Source organism: Tenrec ecaudatus, chromosome 1 (genome assembly GCF_050624435.1).
Source record: "Tenrec ecaudatus isolate mTenEca1 chromosome 1, mTenEca1.hap1, whole genome shotgun sequence".
In the NCBI taxonomy this organism is placed as follows: Eukaryota; Metazoa; Chordata; class Mammalia; order Afrosoricida; family Tenrecidae; genus Tenrec; species Tenrec ecaudatus.
Window position 1 is genome coordinate 254,638,093 of NC_134530.1, and position 26,001 is coordinate 254,664,093.

General features: G+C 44.6%; 2 protein-coding genes across 2 annotated transcripts in view; one reads left to right on the forward strand and one right to left on the reverse strand.

Moving 5' to 3' along the window:
* The window catches only part of SCCPDH (saccharopine dehydrogenase (putative)), a 35,577-nt gene extending 34,573 nt beyond the window's left edge, over window positions 1-1,004 (forward strand). The window contains exon 12 of the mRNA XM_075531382.1: window positions 611-1,004. Coding sequence (XP_075387497.1) covers window positions 611-716 — 106 coding nt within the window. The 3' untranslated portion in view covers window positions 717-1,004. The remainder of the gene's footprint in view (window positions 1-610) is intronic.
* A 2,675-nt stretch (window positions 1,005-3,679) lies between these two features.
* The window catches only part of LOC142440134 (kinesin-like protein KIF28P), a 111,048-nt gene continuing 88,726 nt past the window's right edge, over window positions 3,680-26,001 (reverse strand). Inside the window, exons 16-23 of the mRNA XM_075542695.1 lie at window positions 24,837-24,944; window positions 16,435-16,709; window positions 14,961-15,095; window positions 14,093-14,259; window positions 13,775-13,881; window positions 6,936-7,083; window positions 6,496-6,683; window positions 3,680-3,907 (exon numbers count right to left, since the gene is read on the reverse strand). Of these exons, the coding sequence (XP_075398810.1) occupies window positions 3,734-3,907; window positions 6,496-6,683; window positions 6,936-7,083; window positions 13,775-13,881; window positions 14,093-14,259; window positions 14,961-15,095; window positions 16,435-16,709; window positions 24,837-24,944 (1,302 nt within the window). The 3' untranslated portion in view covers window positions 3,680-3,733. The remainder of the gene's footprint in view (window positions 3,908-6,495; window positions 6,684-6,935; window positions 7,084-13,774; window positions 13,882-14,092; window positions 14,260-14,960; window positions 15,096-16,434; window positions 16,710-24,836; window positions 24,945-26,001) is intronic.

The following is a 26,001-nucleotide window of genomic DNA, read 5'->3' on the forward strand; positions in this document are numbered from 1 at the left end:
ATGGACTATCTTATGGGAGCATTTAGCTGTTACTTTAAAACTAGGCCAGCTTACAAATGAGCATAGGCCTCTGGAAACAAATTAAGCACGACATAAAACAATATCAAGTAATAAAAGAAAAATTGTATGGAGTAAAATCTAATAATTTTTTTTCAAATGCTAGGTGCTCTTTGAAAATATGTAGCATTTTATAAGTGCTAGCTATTGCATTTAAAGAAACATTTTCCCATCTAGTTTAAGGCCTGTTTCTGCTTTAATAATAGTTGATTGCCTAAATGTATTTCCTCCAGGAATTGATTGAATCCTCAAAAGTGTGCGGGCTGTTTGGATACAAAGCAGTTGTTCAGGGGCACGGTGCTCTCTGCCCTCTGACTCAGCCATTGGTGGGAAACAGTGTCATGAGGAACTGAACCAGGCTAGGTGGCTCTGGTTTCCTCCTGCCTGGACTCATTTGGCTGATTTTAGGAACGGAACCAAAAGTAATCCATGAAAGAATCAAGAGTCAGGTTTCTGCGGGTTGTGCAGTGACTTGATAGCTGGTCAGGTGCAGTGGCTGAGGGAAGGGCTGCAGTGGCCTGTGAACTCTGTTTTACTTTGTTGTTGTTGACAGGGGCGGCGTCTTCACACCTGGAGCGGCTTTCTCCAGAACAAAGTTGATTGACAGGCTCACCCGCCGCGGCATAGAATTTAGTGTTATTAGCAGCTCCGAAGTCTAAGCTTGTCAAGAAACAACTGCAGCCATTGCATGCATGAATCGACGGCTTCTGTATTTGCTACTTGATAATCTTCTGTAAGGCTGTCTGACCGTATGTGGACGATTGCCAGATCTAAAATAGCTACTCATTAAAAGCAGGAAATTGAACTAGCCAACCCTAAAATTTAAATCTCAGCTGATTCTATGATTTTTATTGCTTATGAAAGAACTCTAATATTGTACTTTTTCACTGAAGTGTTAATGAAGCATTTTAATAAAGGAGCTGCCAGGATAGGCAGGGGACCTTTGACATGTTACCGCTGCATTTCTGCATGAGAGTATTCGGGCGGGGGCAGCTACTTCTTTTGCCATGCTATTGAAGGGACTCTCACTTCCCAGTGAGGATCTCTACATCCTGTGTGGGCCTTTATTAAGTGAAATGGCACTTTTTGCCAACTTAGCCTAGATTCTTAGTATCGTACCATCTTTACTGATTGATTTTGACCTCTTGCTTCAGCTGAATAATAGATTGTCAAATGAATGGTGATTTCATGTATGAACCTGCCCATAGGTATTTGAATGGTGGCAGAAAATTGCTTACTGCTAATAATTGGGCTTGTCATTCTTTCTTTTCCTGCTTCTGTACCTAGAATGTATAGCTTAAGGATTCAGCTTATGTATATCGATTTCCTCTCTAATTTTTGAAGAATTTTCTCTAAGTTTTGTACTGTAGGTTATCTGTTGAAGCCCTAAGACATGTACTTTTTGTAATAGCGTTTAATAAACACACAGTGTTTTGTGCCATTCATTAGGTACAGAGGACAGCTCCACCTCATTGGAATTCCTGCTCTAAAGTGAGAAACATAACACGTACAGGAACATTATTTGTGCTGAGGGACCTTTCTGTGCCTCCGTCTTGGGTCAGCCAGAGCTCACTGATAGGAGTACTGCTCGCTCTAACTTCACTTTGCTCGGCCCTGCCTGATCCCAGAGAGAGTATGCTCTACTCACTGGGAAGCACTGATTTTAATCTCAGTTTGCCCAAGTTTGTGAGACCATAGAACATGTTGTAGGCTCTGTAAAGCCTATCTTACAACTGCATATCAGAATCACAAAACAACTCCAGGTTCTGGAGGGACCCAAGAGTTTGTATTTAGGAGATTGGGGAGTTGGGGGAAGTTGGGTCTGGGCCTACATTTGGGAACCATTGGACAAAGCTGCATGTTCGGTAGGGTTGCTTTCAGCTTTGCTGTGTGTTCCTTGACCTTGTCCTGTGCTCTCCTCTCAGGTGACATTGATGTACAGAGGCAGCAGAAAGACCTGTCTTCTAGTTTGAGATAGCCGTCTGGCCGCATCCGAGTTTTTCTTTGAATCCCCTGAGGCCCTGCATGCCCCACCTGAGGCCTCCCTCCATCCAAACTGTTGAAGAACCTTGAGGTTGAGATACTTCAGTCATTTGTTTCCAGTGGCCAGGCAGGGAGCGAACTGGAGGCCCTCTAATGTTGTCGCCATCACTGGCAGGCTTTTACAATTCAGCAATGCCTTTGTTGGTCCTGTCCCTGCCTTTACTATGTGGAGCTCCCAACCTACACTTTCGATTTTTTCCAGTTGTGGTGCACAGACTGAGGCCTGGAGTGACAGGCAAAGCCCATGGCTCCTCCATTCTCCCTGGGCCCTAGTGCTAAGATGCAGTGTGTCAGTCCTCCGCCTCCAGCCCGTGATGGCCTGTCCTGCCCCGGCCATTTGATTTCCTTTAACTTCACATGTTAAGATGCACGGATTAATGTTATCACTTCTTATTTCCTTCTGGAAGACTTGTGGAAATCAGCCCGGCCTTTCCCTCGGTCCATCCTGCGGATCAAGGCAGCAAGCCCTAGAATCAACTCCACTGCTTAACAAACTGGGGGAAAGGTGCAAGATTGTAGTGGTAGTTTAGGAATGAAATGAGTGGTTTACCCATTTGATTCATGCCATCACGTACACTAGTTAATCTGCTTTTAGGAACCACTCTGATTATACGGAATCACTTAGTCCTTAAATAAGACTTATCAATCCTTAATTGAGGATCCGTCAAGTCTGAAATCAAGGATCAGCTTCAGTATTAGCAACTGGCAGGCCTTATCTCCCACAGTCTGTGTCTACTGTCCCAGGCACCTGTACTAACAGGTCCTAAGTTCCAGGCACCGATGTTGCGTACTGAGTTGAATGTACCGTGTATATACTCGTGTATAGGCTGAATTTTTCAGCACATTTTTTATTCTGTTCTTGTGGTAAAATTAGGTGCCTTGGCTGATATTCAGTTCAACTTATACTCAAATATATACAGTATTTCAACTAAGCCTATGTAGACAAAACAAGGGTAGAAAATTAGTTCAAAGCATGGAAGGATATGAAGATGAAAGGAAACCGATAAAACTACTTTTTAAAAAAATGAAATTAAAAAAAAATGAGTAAGTAAGCCATTGTTTCAAGGTCTGACAGATCAAAAGAGCTTCATCTGAACTTCTAGATGGTTTACCACAATCATTAATGGTGACTGCTATTCACTGCACCTGCGGACCAGGCATCGCACTAAGTGGTGTATCTGCATTAACAATCTACCACCGACATTACCCTTCACATGTAGAAGGAGGAAGGTGAGACAGAGAGGGGAAGCCACTTGCTTCAAATCATGGAATTACTAAGTGGAGCCAGGAGGTGAGTTCTAGAGCTCAGTGTTAACCATTCCTTTCAGATACTTCCCATCCCCACTTTGGATAGAGACATTTTTTTTATGTTTGACTTAAAATATATATGTGTTCATAGACTTTATTTTTAAGAACTATTATGTGTTCAAAGAAAAAATTATACAGAAAGTACAGCGTCCTCATGAGCCCCTTCCTCACAGTGTACTTGTTTATTTTAAATAAAATTGGAGGGAAATTTTGCTTTAAAACGATAGAAGAAAGGAGCTGAAAGAAGTTGCGTCCACAATTCAGCTCTCACAGTAAAGTTAACTAAGCACATTGAAAATTCACCCAATCCTCACAGCTCGCGGGGTCAGTTTTCTGGTGGGGTGCGGTTATCATTTGATAGGTCAGAAGCAGCCTTCTTTTTCATTATAAGAGCAACGTCATTTTTCAGTTTCCACAAGCTGGATTCAAATAGGTCGCCAAAGTCCTTTAACATTCGTGCCTGTTTGTGTACAAACTGTCGAAGCACTTGATCATTACCCTAATAAGTGGAAGGGGGAAAGATAGTCATAAGTTTCACACGAGTCGGTGGCGCCATGGTAATTATGAGCTCAGCTGCCAGCCCAAACGTGTGTGGTTCGAACACACGCAGGAGGAGGAGTGGGCCTCGCAGGAGATCTCGACCTGCTCCCCTGCAGATTACAGACAAGAATACTCGGGGCAGTTCTGTGCCACCTAAGGTTACATGAGTCAGGGGGACTTGATCGCGACCACCAGAGATTTTGTACTATGTGTACATGGGTGGGGCGCACACGAGGCTTTCCCTTGGGACTAGAAAGCTGTCTTGGAAACAAAGTCACCGGGAGCATAACTTTGTTTCAGGAAGGTCGCCTGACTAACCATTTAACTCCTCAGCAGGGAAAATAAGTGAGATAAGCCCCATCTTTCCAATTGAATTGTAAGTATATCAATCCCGTAATACCGTGCAAGTTCTGAGACTTTAAGGGGCTCCGTCCATTGGTAGGCCTTTGCTAATGAGCCCTCCTCTGGGAAGCAGGTTCGCCTGAGAAGATGGTAAACTTAAAGCAAACCGTGGTTAGTGGTGCAGAAGATGGTGAGGTCATCACTGAGAATGGGGAATGAGAGCATTGGGTGGTACAAAGCATCTCATTTTAAAAATTACCCTGATTACCAGGGAAATGCCTATTCTGATCCTGTGCCCATATTTCCTAATGTTTTCAAAAATGTCTCATAAGTATTTCAAAAATTAGAGTTCTTAGGCTATGGTTATTTAAGAAAAACTGTTTAAGGGTGTCTTTTATTCTAGTTCAGCAACCCTATGTAGTGTTTCCAGGGCTGCAGCCTTTACAGGAGCAGAGCACCTCATTTTTCTCCCACTGAGCAGTGGGTGGGTTTGAACCAGCTACCTTACTGGTGACAGCGTCGCCCAGTGCCTGGAGCACCCAAAGTATATGCACAGGGACCGTAAAGTGAATACCTGTCTAATTGTAACCTGGTCGGGAAACCCGGGTTTGCCTCCTCTGCTCCTTCCTGGTCTCATGCTCTCATCTCTCGCAGAAGCAACCAACAGCCTGACTTGTGAGATTAACATCTTTGTACCTTTCTGCACAGTTTGACCACCTAAACTGCAACTGTACACAGAATCTTTTGCTGGTCTTTTAAACTCCTTATGTAATAAGCAACACTCTTGGTGCTCAGGGCCACCCACCCACATAGATGGAGTTCATTTCACTGCAGTAATAATGTTCCCCGGTAAAGAAGAGGCCATCATCAACCTACCTTCTGTGGATCCACGGTAGGGATGTTCCCAATTTAGGGTTCTTATGCTTCCATATGGATGCTAAGAATAGGGGGTGCATTTATGCAGAGTTTCTGCAATCTTTCCTAACTGGGCCCTCATCTGAACCACACAACCAAAATTATTTGAAGGCCACATATTTGGTGGACACATAAGGATCTGATGGTGTAGCCCTGGTTTATGTGTTGGGCTGCTAATTGCAAGGTCAGCAGTGTGAAACCACCAGCTGCTCCCTGGGAGAAAGATAGGGCTTTCTACTCCCATAGAGTTACAGTCTCAGAAACTCACAGGACAGCTCGACATTCATTTTCTGTTCAAATTAATTTTAAATGTGTTTATATCCAGCAACTTTGTAATTCTTCTGGATTTTTTTTTTGTTGATACAGATAGTATCATCCCGGAGACATAGGGGCTGCACAATATTGAAAACATATAGACGTGTGAGACAACACTGGCTGGTTTGAGTCTGGCACTGCTACACACCAGTTGTGTATCCTTGGACCAGCTTCTTAGTGTCGTGTGCCTTTGATCTATAGACTGTAAACGCTAGTAGTACCTGCCTCATAGGGGAGTGGTGAGATCTGTCAGTACATAGTATGTAAATATGTAAATATATGCTGCTGGTGCTATTATGGCTGCCGATAGCTGTGTGAGCAGTCGAACTCACCAGAAACCCTGAAGGAGCAGTTCTACTCGGTTGTGTAGGGCTTACGGATTGCTGTGAATAAGAATTGACTGGTTAGCAGTACGTTTGGTTTGGGGGTTTGTTTGTTTTTCCCAAACCTTAAATCTTACATTTCTCACCTCACTGCACTAGTTAGAGCTTCAACTACAATGTAGTTGCACCCTTGACTTCTTCCTGATCTGAAGGGGAAACACTAAGCTTTCTCTTTGCAGTTTGTTTAAGATTACCACTATCAGATTAAAGAGTGCCCATTTTATTCCAAGTTCATGAAGAGGTTTTATTATGGTAATATGTTGAATTTTATTACAAGCTTTTCTTGTATCCAAGTATCAGGGTTTTTTTTTCTATCTGTGAATGTGATGAATTACATTTATGGCTTTATAATGATGCAACAAGCTTACATCTCCAAGACATTCTATACATTGTAAAGTAAATGAATCTCAATCCTGCTGCTACCTGGGACCAGCCTGCTAGGCTGCACCCTAAGGTAAGCCAAGAGAGAGTGCAATCGGAGCCCTGGAGCACATCCGCACTGTTAACCCAGCCCCCCTGCTCAAGACTTGCAGTGATAACAGATACCTCACTGGAAAGTGTTCTTTTTGTCCCCAAGATTCTAGGTACTTACGGGAGGCTTGTAATGCCTCAGCCGGAGAAACTGCCCTCTGGCCATATTCATGCTTTGGTAGAACAGCTTAAGAGCTTTGGTAAGTTCATCATAGGTGGCCCCCGGAGCACATATCTGATTAATATCTTTGACTGATGGCAATTGTACTGCCATCCCAGTTATCTTCAGGGCACTGGAAGGCTTATGAGCTGTGGTAAAAAGGAAAGACAATACTATTCATCTATTAAAATACATGTTTTAGTTTTTGTGTTGCACAACATCAGGCACCAAATTGGACTCATTCAAAGAAAGAATTCAAGGCCCCCCAAAAAGTGTTGGGTATTTTTTTGCTTAGTAAACAAGATAACATTAAAATGTTCAACTATTTGAAGGACAAACTCCCCCCAAACCATTGGTGTTCAGGGGCAAGCTAAACAACCACAACTTGAGCAGACACTCACCTTGTTGACTAGAACCAATTTTCGCCAGTGATTCTTTGAGAAACGTATTTTCTTCTTTCAGGGCTCTGTTAATGTTTCTGAGCTGCTCTGTCTCCTGCTCTACCTTGAGCAGCTTCAGATAAAGTTCTGATACATGATTTGATGCAGTCTGCAAAAACAAACCAATTTGTCAGTTTAGCTTTTGCTAGAGTATTTGCCTCTCCTCTGAAACATCTTTTGCTACACGTACAAACTGGATTGGGGAGGAGGGTCGCACGGTGGTTACTGAGCAGGATACACGTGAATTAATCAAAACGTGTGTTAAGGAAAAGAAACTCTGATTCCTAGGTCATCATCTGATCTCACCTGAGATTTTCCAGTGATTAGGGGGTCCATTTTAATGTCAGAGAAGCGTTGTCATAGTGAAACAACAGATTTACACTTAACCTAGAATTAAAAGTCTTATCAAAGGAGTTACAGCATTTCACAAAATGGAAACCATCCGTGCAAGATGCTACTAAGCTTCAGAATACCAGAACAGTGAGGGATTTGAGAGGTGTGGCAAACAAATGACTTGTGCTTGCAGCACAGGGAGGGGGAGAAAGCATGGGAACATTCTAAAGGGTTTGTCACTATAACGGGCAACATTTGCTTCACATCATGCAGTGCAATGAGTTGCTGGGGATGGCCTTTGAACTCTGGGCTTTGTAACCCCCACCAAATGGCTGATGGTTGTTGTTATTGTTAAGTGCCCTTGAGTCAGTTGCAACTCACAGTGCCGCTGTGCACAACAGAATGAAACACTGCACCATCCTCACAATTGTCCTTAGTTTGAGTCCACCCATTGCTGCAGCCACTGTGCCCATCCATCTCATTGAGGGCCTTCCTCTTCTTTGCTGCCTCACTAGTTTACCAGGCACGGTGTCCTTCTCTGAGGACTGGTCTCTCCTGACACCATGTCCAAAGTACATGAGAAGAAGTCACCATTTTTGCTTCTAAAGAGCATTCTGGAAGAATCCAAGACCTGGGTGTGTTCTTTTGGCAGTCCATAGTTCTTGCGCTATTCATTGCTGGCACTTTAATTCAAATGGATCCATTCTTCTTTGGTCTTCCTTATTCAATATATGCTGCCATTGCTATTATGGGCTGCCGATAGCAGGGTGAGGGGTCAAACCCACCAGAAACCCTGAGGGAGCAGTTTTACTCTCTTGTGTAGGGATTTCGGAGTGCTGTGAATAAGAATTGATTTGTTAGCAGTACAATTTTCACATTCAGATGAGGCTATGCCTTCCAACACTTAAAGAGGTCTTGGGCAGCAGACTTACCCAATGCAGTGTATCACTTGGTATCTTGACTACTGCCTCCATCAGCATTGATTGTGAATCCAGCCAAGAGAAAATTGACCACTTCAATTTAATTTCCGCTAATCATGATGTTACCTATTGGTTCAGTTGTGAGCATTTCTGTTTTCTTTACATTGAGTTGTAATCCATTCTGAAGGCTGAAACCCTTGATCTTCATCAGTGAGTGCTTCAAGTCCTCCTCACTTGTAGCAAGCAAGGTTGTATCATCTGCAAATGATAGGTTGCTAAAAGCTGTCCTCCAATCCTGATGCCACATTCTTCTTCACAGAATCCAGCTTCTCTGATTATTTTCTCCACATGCATATTGAATATGTGTGAAGAGAGGATACAACCTTGACACAGGCAAACCTTTCCTGATTTTAAACCGGGTGAACAGAACCTGGTTCTGTTCACACAAATGCCAGGCACAAATTCCAACTAGGCACAATGAAGTGGTCTGGAATTCCCTTTCTTAAGATTATCCGCCATTTGTTGTAATCCACACAGCCACATGTCTTGGCAGAGTCAATAAAAATAAGATGACATCACCGAGTCCACAGATGGAGATAATAACCCTGAATATCAATGGCCTGAACTCATGCATTAAAAGACGGAGACTAGCAGACTGGCTTAGAAAACAAAACCCATCCATCTGCTGCCTACAGGAGACACATCTCAAGGACCCAGACAAAAATAGGCTGAGAATCAAAGGATAGAGAAAGTCATACCAAGCAAACAACAATGCAAAAAAAGTAAGGGTTGCAATCCTAATCTCAGATAAAATTGACCTCAAAGTGTAAACCATAAAAAGAGATGAGGTGGGACAATATATAATGCTCAAGGGAATGGTAGAAAAAGAAGCACTAAGCATTGTAAACAAATATTCCCCAAATGAGAGACACACTGAATACATCAACCAAACACTCCATAAGATTAAAAAAAAAATCAGAGCCTCAACAATTACAGTGGGTGACTTCAACACACCGCTCTCTGAGAAAGACAGATCACAGGGAAAGAAACTCAACAAGGAGGCTAGAGATCTAAACACCACAATTAGACAATTTGACCTGATAGATATTTACAGAGCTTTTCATCCAAATACAAAAAAAATCACATTCTTTTCAAGCCCACATGGCACATATTTGAAGATAGACCATATGCTTAGGCATAAGGCGAATCTACATAAATTTAAGCACATTGAAATCATACAGACCTCTCTCTCTGACCACTGTATCATAAGGCTGGAAATCAACAAAAGGAAGACAAAGAAAACAAGAGCAAACAATTGGAGGATGAATAACTCTCTACTGCAAAAGGAGTGTGTATTGGCACAGATCAGAGATGAAATTAGGAAATTTCTAGAAATCAATGAGAGCACACGACGTACCAAAACTTATGGGACACAGCAAGGTCATCAAAGGATTACCAACAAAAAATCCCTTGGACCAGATGGCTTCACTGTAGAATTCTACCAAGCATTTAGGAGAGAACTAATACTAATCCTACACAAACTCTTCCAGAACATAGAAAAAGATGGCAAACTCCTGAACTCCTTCTATGAAGCTAGTATAACTCTGATATCAAAAACCGGGCAAGGATCCTACAAGGATCAAGAACTACAGACCAATATCCCTAATAAACATTGATGCAAAAATCCTTATCAAAATACTAGCCAACAGAATACAAAGGTATATAAATCAAATAATTCACCATGACCAAGTGGGGTTCATACCAGGGATGCAGGGATGGTTCAACATACGAAAGACCCATTAGTATTATTCGTCACATTGACATGAAAAACTATAAGAACCACATGAAAATATCGATAGATGCAGAAAAAGCATTCGACAACATCCAACACCAATTCCTGTTTAAGGCACTTGAGAAGATAGAAATGGAAGGAAAGTTTCTAAAGACAATACAAGCTATATATGAAAAACCAACAGCCAACGTGGTAGTCAATTGAGAAAAGACTAACACATCCCACTGAAAAGGTACTAGACAAGGATGCCCCTTGTCCCCACTCATTTATTATCATGCTGGAGATTTTAGCTAACAGAATAAGGCAAAGAAAAGACATCCATTGTACCAATACCATGCGGTTTTGACAACTGTGGCTGTATAGTATGTGCTAAAGTCGGGAAGGAAGAAGTGAAACTATCGTTATTTGCAGATGAGATGATTTTATATATGGAAAATCCCAAAAATTCCACGAGGGGAGTACTGGAAGCAACAGAGGAGTTTGGCAGAGTGGCAGGATACAAGATCAACAAACAGAAGTCCATCGGACTGTTATACATATCGGATAAGACCACAGAAGGAGAGATCAAAAAGGTAGTACCCTTCACAATAGCCAAATACAGATTGAAACATCTAGGGATATACCTGACTAAAAGAAGAAAATATTTATATGGGGGAAAACTACAGAACACTATTAAAAGAAACCAAGAGCAACCTCAACAAATGGAAGACTATCCCATGCTCATGGAATGGAAGATTCAATATAGTCAAGATATCAGTTCTGCCAAAGGCACTGTATAAGTTTAATGCAATCCGATACAATTACCCTCATCTTTCTTCAAAGAAATGGAAAAACTGATTACCAACTTCATATGGAGAGGGAAGAAGCCCAGAATTAGCAGAGAACTCAAGAAAAAGGACACAGTGGAAGGGCTTGATTTACCTGACTTTAACACATACTATACAGCCACAGTTGTCAAAACCGCATGGTATTGGTACAATAACAGATACTCAACAAACATATGAGAAAATATTTCCAATCTTTAGCCATAAGAGAAATGCAAATTAGAACAACAATGAGGTACCACCTAACACCCTCAAAGATAACCCAATTCAAAAAAATCAGAAAGCAACAAGTGTTGGAGGGGCTGTGGAGAGACAGGAATTCTCATTCGCTGCTGGTGGACTTGTCAGTATGTATGACCACTATGGAAATTGATCTGGCGATATCTAAAACAGATGGAAATAGAGTTACCATATGACCCAGCAATCCCCCTATTGGGCATATACCCAGAAGAGGCAAGAAACAAACCAAGGCCAGACATCTGTGCTCCAGTGTTCATTGTGGCACAGTTCACAATTGCAAGGAGTTGGAAGCAACACGATTGGATTAAAAAACTGTGGTATACACATACAATGGAGAACTATGCATCCCTAAAAAGCAGTGATGAACGCGTATGAAGCACATCACTGCATGGGAAGAACTGGAGGAAATCATGCTAAGCGAAGTACGTCAGGCACAAAAGGACAAGTACAGCATGAGTCCACTGAGGTAAGCATTTAAAAAATGCAAAAGGGGCATAGGGAAAAAGCTATTGTATACAAACATTCTTGGGGTGAGGACCATGTAGTATGGCAGGGACCAGATCAAATCCAGGGATGCACATGGTAGACAACTGGGGAGGAGGTGGGGAAAGGAAAAAAAGTGATTAAAATAAGGAAGAAATGGGTAGCGGCGGCATGGGATGCTAACCCACCCAAGGGGAGGGTATTGTTTATATCTCCACAGGGAAAAAGGAACCAGACTTCAACCCAGTGCCCCGAGGTATGAATGCAACATTCCAGTGGGGAGTAGGCAACCAGTGGAGAGGTCTGGGGGGCCGGCCCCAATACCAAATACTAAGTGGACGCCTTCCCCTCCCCTCAGAACGGCATTGAATCTGCAGCTCCGGGAGAAGGACATATCTGATTGGAGCACACGGGAGCAGATGAAGGGGGAGTAGGAGAGAGTGGAGCACATCCTGGCCCACCATGCCTTGAGGACCATGATCCCAATTAGAGCAGCCAGTCCACAGAGAGGACCACATGACTAGCCCCACTATGAGACATGGCACCCCTCACTGACCCATGGCCCTGCGGGGGACAGCACCGGAAACACAGTGTGGGAGTCTTGTGTGATCTGATCCTGCCACACCAAGGCAAAGCACTGGGGTAGTGCAGTGGAACAGCAAGGGAATGCTGAAGGTACTTTGGGGCCAGGGCGTGATGCCCCAACAGAGTTGGAATGGAAAACTCTCCTAAAGACCAACAAACGATCCTTGAACTAACCACAAGCTTTTCTTTCTTGTGTTTTGTTTTGTCCTTTGTCGGTGGTTTGTTGTTGTTTTGTTGTATATTGTTGCTTTGTTTTGCTCTGTCTTGTTTTTGTACATGTTATTATCTCCACAGGTCTGTCTAAATAAGATAGGCTGGATGAACAATCTGGAGGAGAAAACAATGGGACTGACAGTTCTGGGGGGACATGGGAAATGGGAAGGTGGGGGGAAAGGAAGTGGTATTAACAAACCCAGGGACAAGAGAACAAAATGTGATTCAAATTGGTGGTGAGGTGGGTGTGGGAGGCCTGGGAGGGCATGATCAAGGGTAATGTAACCAAGAGGAATTGCTGAAACCCAGGTGGGGACTGAACATGATTGTGGGACAGGAGGAAAGTCAAAGGAAATAGAGGAAAGAGCTGGGAGGCAAAGGGCATTTATAGAGGTCTAGATAAAGACATGCACATATGCAAATATATTTTATATGAGGATGGGAAAATAGATCAATGTGCCTATATTTATAGGTTTAATATTAAGGTAGCAGAAGGACATTGGGCCTCCACTCAAGTACTCCCTCAATGCAAGAAAACTTTCTTCTATTAAATTGGCATTCTATGATGCTCACCTTCCCAACACAACCACTGAATAAGCAAATGTGGTGAAGAAAGCTGATGGTACCCGGCTATCAAAAGATGCAGCATCTGGGGTCTTAAAAGCTTGAGGGTAAACACGCGGCCATCTAGCTCAGAAGCAACAAAGCCCCCATGGCTTTGGGGAGCAAAGCTACCAGCACCACAGCACCACACAAACAGTACAGCATGACAACCTGACAGACAAGTGGTAGACTGTAGCCCTCACGCAGGATCAAGTGCAGATCTCTGCCTTTGCAATCCCCTTGGGTGGTTCCAGTGCCCCTCAGAAGGGCAGCATCGCCCACTTTGGGAAACACTGTATTAGACCAAGCTGAGCAAACATTCTGTACAGGTACTCTTGGTAATTCCTCCTGAAAGCCAGAAATCCAGATTCTTTCCTTGTCTATTACAAGCACTTGACCATTGACCTCCCCCCCCCTCCCGCCCCTGTCCAAAAAAAAGAAATAGACTGAATTGTCTTTTTGACAAAAAGCCTGAATTGTCTTTCGGCAAGGTCATAAGTTCCTCGGTCAGATTGCTGTTTGATTCACATGGGGTTTTGACTTAGGCCTGCAACCCCAAACCCAACCCACTGCCATCAAGTCAATTCCACCTCAGCTCCGCTGTGGGACAGACAGAGTACAGTCGCTCTCGAGGGTTCCCAAGGCTGTGTGGAGCTCTTCATGGAGCACGCGGACTCAGTTTTCTCCCAAGGAGCCGCTGGTGGGTTTGAACCGAAAACCTTTTGATTAGCAGCTCCTTACCTTAAGCCTGAAGTCACCCATTTCTGGTTATGCTAGCGCCGCAGTTTTAAAATTGAGTCTACACACCTGGCCTACACCCGGCGCAGTGGCAGTGGCCTTGGTGTCTAGCATGATGTAGCCTTCGTCTGTGACCAGGAAGTCTTGTAGAGAGCAGCTCCATTCAGCACAGCCTTCTGCAGCGAGGGGAGAGGCCAGCAAGGAATAAGACAGTTATTGTGCGATGTTAAACCACATAATCTCATGCTTGACTAGAGCCCAGGAAAATGGCTCCTGGCCACTGCTACAAAGGCCGTGGCTGCATCCCTCTATCTTGTCCAGGGCCCCAGCCATACTGACATTCTATCTGGTTGAAGAATGCACCGTGCAAATAATTAAACACAGTACCTTGAAGGCCCCATAAATCAACTATGAGGGCGTTGGTCTGCAAATAGTTCAGAAACTCTTGAGATGTGGTTAAGGTTACAAACTGGACAGTCTCTTCAATTTGGGGGTTCACATTTTTCCATACAGGCTTGGTATATACAACGTTTGGAAGATCATAAATTCTGTACCTGAGAGAAGAACACCGGACATAATTAAGATCAAATGGGGCACGTCTGTGAAGGAAAGGATCAGCTGAGCCACAGGGTTGCAGCCCACATATGAGTCAGCGCTAAGAATGGCCTCCAACTGATTCTGGTGTTCGGGGCCACCATCTCCACGACTCACCTGGGCGTCATCACTACACGGGTGCTATTGAATGTCTAACAAATAAGAAAATGATTTTAATAAACCTTTCCTTCTTGAAGTCTAACATTGTTCCATTTCCAAGTCAAGTGGTTTAGGTTTTATCCCTCAAACCCAACCCCACCTCTCTCTGGACTGTTTCAACTCTTAATATCCTTTTAGTTGAATTAATTTCAGTATATCGGGTGCTTCTGCCACCTGGTATTACAGACTTTTTCTCTCCAACAACAACAAAAACATGAACGTGCTTAGATAATGCCGTTTTACTGCATATTCTTTCTAATTAGAATATCTGACTCTGCTGCTTCTGACACTTGGGAGGGCAGCAGATGCTGAAAGACCCCGGCGTGGAGGCCATGTGACTTCTCTAGTCAACAGATGGGCAAAGAGTACTTTGGGGCTTGAGGGGACAGCAACAAGGAACTTTGGTAGTCAGCTCTTTTTTGAAAACTTGACAAAGGGCTCCTCCACCACCACCCCTCAGATAAGTGGTTGCGTTCAGCAGTGCCACAGGCCAGGTGGGTACCCAAGCTGGATGCCCCGCCTTGCATCTTCCTTCAGCCACTTGATGCCGAGGCACCGGACGATGTGAATCTGGAAGTCCATCCTCTTGCCCAGCATCTCCGAGGGGTCAATCACCACGTCCTCCTCAGCGTGTGCTCTACAAACAAAAGAGGTGAAGAGAGATCACAGGCGAGCTTGGGCTAGGTGGTGAGACTCATGATCAAAGGGGATTCAATAGGCCCCTTAAGAGATAATTAAGCAACTGAAGCCAGGATAGGTTATATTGCCAGCATGTATTCACTGCAGAGATTTAATGAGACTCTGCCACTCTTTGTAGGCACTTCAAGGTAAGATGAGCCTTCTCAGAGAACTCACGGCCAGAGGGACACAGGAAGCTGACCAGCTTGGGGATGAGACTACAGTTCAGTAGATGCCCAGCAGGAGAAGGGGAACCCCAGGGGAAAGCAGTTTGAGAGTCAACGAATGTCAGGCCTACTAGCTCATCAGTCAATTTGGCTGTCTCCTCAAGTGAGGCTGTCTCTTACATCAACCTAAACTAGACTGCCTCTTTCACAATTGACAGTGGCAATGACAGCTGCCAGGCAGCCTTGGGAGCCAGCGTTAGCTAAAGGAGGGTGCTTGGCGAGCGTGGAGTCCCAGCTACGACAGCGTGGTTTCTCAGGTTTCTAGCAAACTCCCTCTGAAGCCTCAGCCTCCAATTCAGAAAATCAAAAAGATTGCTTTGAGGGCCCGACACAGGGACCAAACCCTTTCCCTGCCTCTTTGAATAGACCTGTTGGAGACTTCAGCTTTTGTAACAATACCTTACAGCCTAAAACAGGAAAGCAGATATGCTGTCCTAAGAAGAGGGTAAAAGGCAGTAGAGCAGACTTGAGGACCCCAGATAAGAGATTTATACCCATGGAAAGGAAGATAAGAGCCCAGCATGAGGCTGGGTAAGGAAACAGCCCTCTCAGTCCCTCACTCGAAGGACAGGAGTGGAGAGGGTTAAGCTGGACAATCAACTCTCTGCTCTGACCCCGAAGCCTCATCAGCAGGATGGCCTGCCCCGTCAACCTGGGAAGGAGAACTGCCCATTGCAGCAGCCAGCCCTTACAGGGACCAGGTGAGGCCACTTCACCCTTGACCTTTGCTCCACAGGCCCATTGCATGGAACCAGCCCAGGGCTTTTGGTTCAGGTCCGGGGTTCTTTCTTCATGCTGCCTCTTTGTGGGATGCCCTCCCCTGGGGCGGCGGGGGTGGGGGGGAGGGTCAACTGCTTCAGCTTGTGCTGGGTATAGGATTTGAAATATCCCGGGTCAGATTATGGGGCAAAAACTAGATGTAATGAAGGTAAGTCCTGAATGCATGAATGAGTTCATTCCTTTGTCTCCTACATGAACAACTTGAGAACCACGTTGACACTAGACCTCAGGCTTGCCATGAATTTTCTGTGACTCAGAACCCACTTAGACTAGGAACAGGGAGACACCTACTGTCCCGTGGCTGAGCAGGGGGTGATGTACATGTGCAACATGGCCTCCTCCAGCCCATCGCAGTTCAGAAATTCCACTTGCTCCTCAAGCTTCATGCAGTAGGCAAGTGACTGGAGCCAAATGTGAGCCGAGCCTAGGTGCACAATCTCAACAGGGTCCCAAAAAGGGTCAACTTCTTGAGCCACATAGCTGTCTCCTCCATCTAGAAAGCACTGGTAGAGTTCCTCCATTAGGAATTTCCTGTTGATAAACTTGGCCTTTGACCATATCCACACCTGGAAACACAAAGGCAACTTGTGTTAGTCTGGGTGGACTTGAGAAACAAATTCATAGAAGAAGAAAGAGCTTTATATAAAGAGTCATTTTACGTTAAGAAAACATCACAGCCCAGGCTAAAGATCAAGTCCATAAGTCTGATATTAGCCCGTATGTCCGATATCAATCTATAACGTTCTCTCCAGACTCACGAAACACATGCAATGATGCCAAATGCAGGAAGATCACAGGCCAATGGGGGAAGTCTTGTGGATCCAGTGGCGTTGTAAGCTCTCAGCGCTGGCAGGGTCTCCGTGTGGCTCCTCCAGCTCAGGGCACTAGCATAGCTCCATGAGTCTTGTCAGCTGCAATGTCTCCCAGGGAGTGCGTTTGTGTCCCGGCTCCAATGAGCTGTTTATCTCCTTGGTGCCTCCAAATGAAGTCATCAAGTTGCAACTTGATTGACAGGCTAAACTCCACCTCTTCACTCTTTTTATTTTATGTAGTTTTATTGGGGAGGTGTCTTGAGAGCGCATTTCGAATGGACTGTGGCGTGTTCTGGGCACGTAGGGGAGCCTGTGAGGTACCCCAGAACCCTGGAGAGGTGAGGCCCCTTCACTCTTAAGTCTCAAATTGACAACAAATTTTGTAACTACCCCACAGCTCACCAAGATTCCCAGCATGTGCTCTTTAATGAACAAAACCACATAAACACTCGCACATTATGTTTATTATATTCATGCCTGGGTATGTTCTTCACCTCTGCTAACATTCAGAAAATGACTTAGAGGAGATGATAAAGGATTTATAAAATAGAGCCACTCTGGACAAATCGAGATTTGGCTGTTGTGGCAGGAAAAATAAGGGTCACCAAAGATGTTTGTGTCCTGATCAGCAGAACATGCAAGTACATTACACATGGAAAAGACAAGTGAAGGTTGAACATGGAATTAAGGTTGGGAATTTTTTTTAAAAAAACAAGCAAACAACCAACTTACTGCCATAGAGTTATAGCCATAGACATTCCAACTCTTAGTGAGCCTTTGCCCTTTGAGTTTCTGAGACCGTAATTCTTTACAGAAATAGAAAACCCCGTCTTTCTTTTGAGGAGCAGCTGCTGCCTTTAACCTTCTGACTTCCAAAGTTCAGCCCAACTACTAACCGCTGCACCACTAGGGCTCCTTAAAGTTGGGAATCATCTGACCTTAACATAGGAACGGGGCCTGGATTGTCCAGGCAAGTCCAATGTAACCACTAAAGCAAACCCCATTGCCACTGAGTCAATTCTGCTCATAGCAACCTTTCCACAAAGGCCCCTAAATGTGGGAAGAAAGATCCGGGGCAAGGATAAGAGCAAGAAGTGTGTGGCTGAAGCAGAGTTGGAGGGATGGGACATTGCTGGTTTGAAGCTGGAGGGAGGGGTCACAAATCAAGTAATGTAGGCAGCCTCTAGAAAACCCCAAGGGAGTGATACGGCCCTCTGGGGGGTGTTGGAACTATCCAGGTAGGCCTGTACTTTATCCTGGAGTTTGAGTCATTGGGGCCTGGGATAAGGGAACCGAGCAGTTTTTTGTTGTTTCTGAAAAGTGGGCAGTAAGCCAAATAAATTAGGGAACCTATGCTCTAGAGCAGGGGTGTGTGTGGGGGGGGTAGGGAGGTGGTAACATCTGGCTTGTGGCCATATAAGGCCCATACAATCACCCGTATAGTTAACACCATAGGCCTCATTAAAGAGGAGCAGTACGGCTGTGACGGACGAATAGCAGGGGAGATGGACATAGCTGAGTTTCTCTGGCTTCCCATTGCCACGAGGCAGGCCTCAGACAAGCCTCCACACTCCATCTTTCTCCACCTATTCTGACTGCCCCGTACCTCCCATGCCACTCTGCATCTCGGCTGGATTTGATCATTTACTGCCATGGCCACACCGAACCAGTAGACAATACAATAAGAGGGTTTCCTAGAGAAGGTGGGGAAGGCCCTGGTGGCAGCGTGGTTACTTGTTGGTCTACTACCTGCAAGTTAGGTTCAAAACCACCGACCACTCCTTGGGAGAGAGATGGAACTTTCTACTCCTTGGGAGAGAGACAGGACTTTCTACTCCCATAAAGAGTTACAGTCCTGACGAGAATAATGGTTCCTTGAGGATATAGCAGGAAAAGTTGGGGGGGAATGGGGAGCTAATAACAATGAGGGGAATGAATAAAGGAACTGTTCTAAAACGGATGGTGCTGATGAGGGTACAATTCGTGATGTGACTAAACGATTGAATTGTATGCTATGTGACTTATATGCCAATGAAACTGCTTAAAAGGAAGCATGCATTCCAGACTAGTGCTGCTCGCAGGGTTTCCTTGACCATGACCGTAATAGAAGCAGATCACTAGGTCTTTTCCCTCCCTGGTGCCACTGGACGGGCTCGAACCACCACCTTTTGAGTCCTGACTGAGCTTAGACCACGTATATCTCCCAGGGACTTTCCCCCCATTTCTTTTAGTCTTCAAAATCACACACACACACACACACACACACACACACACACACACAGCTTTAAACACTGCAAACTTTTTAGGGGCCTTGAGGAAAGGTCATGGTTTTTCATCTTAATTTTCAAAGGTAACAATGAAGAATCTTGGATCGGGCAGATCAGTACAATTAAGCTCTGCCTGAGAAAAAACACTAATCACACAGAAACATCAGCCCAAAGTGAGTTTGTGTACAGAATCCCTGAAAGAGACTACAGGGTGGCTGATGCAGAAGCAGTCCCGTCAGACACATTATCTGTGCCTTGTCCAAGGGCATGGTGGCTACACCAGGGAGAAAGAAAGTCCATCTCACATCTGCCCAAGGCAGACTGCTACAACATAGAGGTCAGACAAGGTCTTCACCTTCCATTCTCCTTTACCCTATCTATCCTGAGACCCCAGGACACTCCTTGCCTGTTGGGCGTGATAATCCATTGCAGTGGCCTGTAGGCCACTCTGAGTTGGGATTGATTGACTCAATGGCAGTGACTTTTTAGAGTGTGGGTTCAACTCAGAAGGTCTCACAGGTCTGTAGCACAGAAGAATTCATGCCTGACCTTCTCAAGGTGAGGTCCTTCCTGGAGGCCATCCCCACCCTCTCCACCAAGACCTTGGCGTGCGGCACAGTCAGTAGAAGACATGTCGGCCTCAAACATGCTTTCCTCCAGCCCCAGACACTGGGTTCCAGTTTACAGTATTACTTGAACACGCTTGTTTATGTTTGCATGCATACTGCACTGTGTGGTTTGGTAGCAGCTTTACTGAGGTATAATTCACATACCATATAATTGGTCCACATAGATTTTAGTAGATTAACAGAGTTGTGCAACCATCACTACAATCAATTTTAGGGAAAAAATAATGCCCTCAAGAGAAGCCATTTATATTTTAACCGAACATATCTTAAACTAAAAGAACACAACAAAAGTCAAGCTTGAAGCTGTAATATTAAACAATTCTCTGGGAAAAATAGTAAATGATGCAGGCAGCATCCAAAGAAGATGGAAAGAACACACAGACACTGTACCCAAAAGAACTAGGTGGCATTCAACCATTTTGAAAGGTAGCATGTGAGCAAGAACCAATGGTCGTGCAAGAATCCAAGCTACACTGAAAGAATTAGCCAAAAACCAGGCTCCGGGAATTGAGGGAAACCCAAACAAAATGTTTCAACAAGCTAGTAAAGAACCGGGAGCCCTCATTCACCTATCCCAGGAAATTTGGAAGAAAAACCACTGGATCTCTTAATGTTTGTAAGAGATCCATAATTGTGCCCAATTATAGAATATCCTAACTATCACATGCAAGTAAAATTTTGCCTTAGAACAGTGGTTCTTAACCTTCCTAATGCCCTGACCCTTTAATACAGTTCCTCATGTGTGGTGACCACCCCCAACCATAAAATTATTTTCATTTCTACTTTATAACTGTAATTTTGCTACTGTTATGAATTGGACGACCCCTGTGAAGGGGTCGTGACCCACAGGTTGAGAACCGCTGCTTTAGCACCTCCGCCAAGGATTACAGCAGCATACTGACTGGGAGCTGGCAGGGTTCCGGCAGGATTCAGAAGAGGACGTGGAACAAGAGCTATCACTGCTGATGTCAGATGGACCTTGGCTCAAAGCAGAGACTACCAGGAAGATATTTACCTGTGCTTTGCTGACTATGTCATGGCATTTGACTGTGTGGCTCACAATAACAAACTATGGATAACCTGAAGAATGGGAGTGCCAGAATCCGTCATTGTCCTCATGCAGAACTTAACGTGGATCAAGAGGCAGCTGTGAGAACAGGACAAGGGTATGTGGCACAGTTTAAAATCAGGAAAGGTGTATGACAGGGTTATATCCCCTCACCGTACTTATTCAATCTGTATGTGGAGCAAATCATCAGAGAAGCTGGGTGATATGAAGGAAAATTCAGCATCAGGAGTGGAGGAAGGCTTATTAACAACTTGAGATATGCAGATGACACAATCTTGCTTGCTGAGTGCGAGGAGGACTTGAAGCACTCGCTGATGAAGATCAAGGATGGCAGCTTTCAGTTTGGATCACAATTCATTGTAAAGAAAACCAAAATCCCTACAACTTGGCCAACAGGTAACACCATGATAAATGGAGAAAAGATTGAAGTTGCCAAAGGTTTTTATCTTTCTTGAATCCACAGTCAGTGCTCATGAAGGCAGCAGTCAAGAGCTAAGACACATTGCACTGGGGAAATCTGCTGCCCAAGACCTCTTCAGAGTGTTGAAAAGCAGGGAAGTTACTGTGAGGACTAAGGTGCATCTGACCAAAGCCATGGTATTTTCAATCGCCTCATCTGCATGAGAAAGTGGCTCGTTGAATAAGGAAGACCAAAGAAGAGTTAATGTGTTTGAATTAAGTGTCAGCACAGGATATTGAAAGTACCATGGACTACCAAGCGAACAAAGCAATCTGTCTTGTTAGAAGTCCAGCCAGAATGCTCATTGGAGGGAAGAACAGCAAGACCTTGTCTCATACACTTTGGACAGGCTATGATGAGAGACCGGTCCCTGCAGAAGAACACCATGATAGGTGAAGTAGAGGGGCAGCAAAAAGGAAAAAACCCTCAATGAGCTGGATGGACACAGTGGCTGCAACAATGGGCGCAGGCATGGGAACCATGTGAGGACGGCGCAGGACCAGGCAGTACTTCATTCCGTTGTGCGTCGGGACAAACTCAGTGCCAGCTAACCACAACAATAACACTTCTGCCATTGCCTTCAATTTCCCACCCCTAGTCAACAGAGCATATAGATACATTTAGTGTCAATAAATCATTTTATTGGGGGCTCTTACAGCTCTTATAACAATCCATACATCCATTGTATGAAGTGCATTTGAACATTTGTTGCCATCATCCTTTTCAAAATGTTTTCTTTCCACTTGAACCCTTGGTATCAGCTCTTTTTTTTCTACCTCCCCCACCCTCATGACCCTTGATAAACTTTAAATTATTATTCTTTTCATATCTTACATCATCCTCCATCTCCCTTCACCCATGGTTCTGTTGTTCATCCCCCTCCCCAGGTGGTGGTGATATATTGATCATTGTGATTGGTTCCCCCTTTCTCCCTACACCTTCCCATTGTCCTCATGGTATCACTACTCCCATTACTGTACTTGAGGGGATTATCTGTTCTGGATTCCAGTGTACATGCTCTGGTCTAGCCAGATTTGTAAGGTAGAACTGGGGTCATGATAGTTGTGGAGAGAAAGCATTAGAGAACTAGAGGAATGTTGAATGTTTTGTTGATGCTATACTGCACCCTGGCTGGCTCATCCCTTCCTTGTGACCTTTCTGTGAGGGGATGTCCAATTGTCTACAGATGTGCTTTGGGTCTCCACTCTAACCCCCACTCATGCACATCAATATGATTGTTTGGGGGGATCTTCTGATGCCTAGTACCTGATTCTATTGACACCTCGTGATCACACAGGCTGGTGAGTTTCTTCCATGTGGACTTTGTTGCTTCCCAGAGAGATGGCCACTTGTTTATCTCCAAGCCTTTAAAACTGCAGACACTATATCTTTTAATAGCCAGGCACCATCAGATTTCTTCACCACATTTGCTTATGCACCCATTTTGTCTTCAGCAATTGTGTATGGTAGGTGAGCATCACAGAATACCAGGTTATTAGAACAAAGTGTTCTTACTTTGAGGGAGGACTTGAGTAGAGGCCCAACAGAACATATATTTCAATGGTCTCTTTCTCTGCTTTATTTCACAAATTTAGAAGTTGTGAAGAATTAGTTTTGTCCCAGAATATATTGGAACTCAGAAACCAGCAGTTAGCTGCTCAGTATATCAGGCCTCTGTGCTTTGGCTCCCCCGGTCGCTTTGTGTGCACTGAATGTGTGGACGATGACTTCACACAGGTTCCCTGAGAGTGAGAAGAACGTCTGACAGCAAACTAAGGACTTAGAGTTCAGCTGGAAGCAGAGTCTGAGGGCACCACACAAGACATAGCACCCATCATGGACAGAAAGAATAGTGCGATAGTTACGGTTTATTATTCAATCTGGCCAATGAACACGTGAGATTAATTGAAAGGTGGAGAGAAAAATAGTTCAGTGAGCCTTGCCTGTCTGGTCTGTTGTTCTCTCATGGTTGGACCGGGGTGCAGCTGCCTCATTTAGTTCTCTGCCTCAGCTTGCAAGGCTCACTTGCTGCAAGACATCCCCAAGGAGAAGCCACATGGAACTACCCCGATACAGCCCTGGGTGCTGGAGCAGTCGTGTGGAGGCCCCTGCCAGCGCTGAGATGCTTACACACTCACTGACTTGGCTTACCTCCTGCAGTCAGCATCATTGTGTGTGTTTTGTTAGATGGAGGAGGACTTTGTGGATTGGTATGGGACATATGGGCTAATGTTGGACTTATGGGCTTGGACTGGACTGGGTTGGGATGCTTTCTTAATGTACACTTACTCTTTATATAAAACTCTCTCTTATACACATAGGAGTGGCTATGAATTTCGTTTCTCTAGTCTACCAGACTAACATAGATAGCTAACCCTTTCTAGTTCCTCCTTTGAAGGCAGAGGAAATAGGGCTTTATGTTCCTAACAAGGAACTTACTGACAGCGAGTAAGATCAAACCTGAAAGGGGAGCAGTTATTGGAGTCTGTTAAACAGTCATTCTGAAGTCTTAGTAAGAGTGTTGAGTGCAAAGAAAAAGGCATTCTCAGATGTGCTCCCCGGAGCCAAGATGGGAGCCGAGACGCAGTCGGTGCTTCCGTCTTCCCCGTCAGACTCCTCCTTGACGCTAAGTTCACCTGTGGGCGGCGCGGGGAGAGCCCGGCACCGGGGGCTGTTGCCCAGGGGTGGGGGTGACAGGCCCCACCTGCAGCTTTTCCTCACCCGGTAGTTTGTGGACGTTTGGGCGATATTACAAAGATAGGAGGAAAGAAAGCAGAAACCTGGTGATAACCCGACGCTGAAACTAAAACCAAGGAAATGTAGCTCTTTATTTTTTAAAAACTAAAATCTTAAATAAAACAGAAAAACTTGATGATGAAAAAAGAGTGTGGAGTGTGAGTTTTTCTCATTGTTTCAGAATAGCCACCTTCCCATTCTCTCACATTTCTGCACACACACACACACACACACGCGTGCACGCACGCGCGCACACCATCACCATCAATTCTGAGGCTTCCTTATTGTGGCTGGTTGTTCAGATGGTTAAAGCACTTGGCTGCTAACCACAAAGCTGAAGATGTAAGTCGACCCAGAAAGTCTTGGAATGAAGGCCTGATCTCTGCTGACCAACCAGCCATTGACAACCCAGTGGAGCAGAGTCCTATTTTGATACAAATGGGGCTGCCATGAGGTGGAATCTACTTAGTGGTAACTGGTTTTCTGGCAATCAACAAGAAATGCTCCACACTGGTGGCTCAGACAGACCCCAGGAGAGGATGTGGAGAATGGCACCCCGTCCTAGACTCTGGCCCTCAGCATCCCAACGCACACTTGAAAACGTGTTGCCCCTTCACTGGGTCTCCTCAGACTGTAGCTGATCAAAACAACCTTCATCCCTAGGAAAGTTCCTCCGAAACCCCCAGAGCAGGCTCACACCATCCACAGACACAGCCTCACCTCGTGAGTCCTCTGGCTTGTCACCTTCACCATGACCTCCTTCTGTAAGTCATAGCCCCTGGAATCTAATGATGCCAAATTCTTCACTTTCAATTCCATTTTAAGCCCCTGGCAAAGGAAACAATTATTACTTTAAAATCCTCTATTTTTTTTCCAGGATAATCCTACATAAGGATATCTTTTTCACCACACTCAGCAATGTGACAGAGTTTCTAAAAGAAGATAGTCCTGCACTTTCTCCTTGGAATTCTCACCAAGATTAATGATAGAACACCAACATTTCTCAACAGTATATTACAACTAATATTACCAAAGAGAAGATAGCTCTGAGAAGATTCCGATTGGTTCTTAGTCTCCCTCTGGAAGCTAGCCCCAGCCAGAACTTGATATAGCAGCCATCAAACTGCCTGGACTCAGAAAGGCCCTTTTGAAGAACCCTCTAGAATGGGTTGGTCATGGCAAGCACGTGCTAGGCTGAGGCCCTGGTGCCCCTGGCGAATCAAGGATGAAAAATGGTGCTCATCGTTGGAACTGAGAAGGTGTAGGGTCTGTTGCTAACTCTTATCATGACCTTAAGCCAATTCCTGGCCTCATTGGGCCTCTCTCTGCCTTTCTTTATACCGTGAGTCAGTCTGGGTCAACAGGAGTGGCACGGGTGTTGGACCTGTTCTCTAAAATCTGCTTAGGCCCTGCATTTGTCAGTTTTCTGGTCAATGATAAATCATCTCTATGGAGGTTCACTGCAGGATGGCTCACTGCTCACAATAACTGAAAAGTAGAAACAACCTAAATGGCCATCAACAGATGAGTGGATAAACGGAGAATGTCACATACACACAATCGGATAATACTGTCACATGCTACAAATGGATAAAACTTGAAAATAATATACTGAGTGAAAGTACTGTTTATGTTAGGTGCTGCTGAGTTGGGTCCAACTCATAATCAACCTATGTACAACAGAACAGAACACTGCCTAGTCCCGCAACATCCTCACAATTACTATGTTTGACCACTCTGAAACACATAAAGATTGATATATTAGGCATTAGTGAGTTGAAATGGACTGGTATTGGCTATTTTGAATAAATACATCTACAACTTACTAGGTCAGAAGTCGCACAATCAAAAGGAATGACATGGCGTTTGTTGTGAATAAGGACAG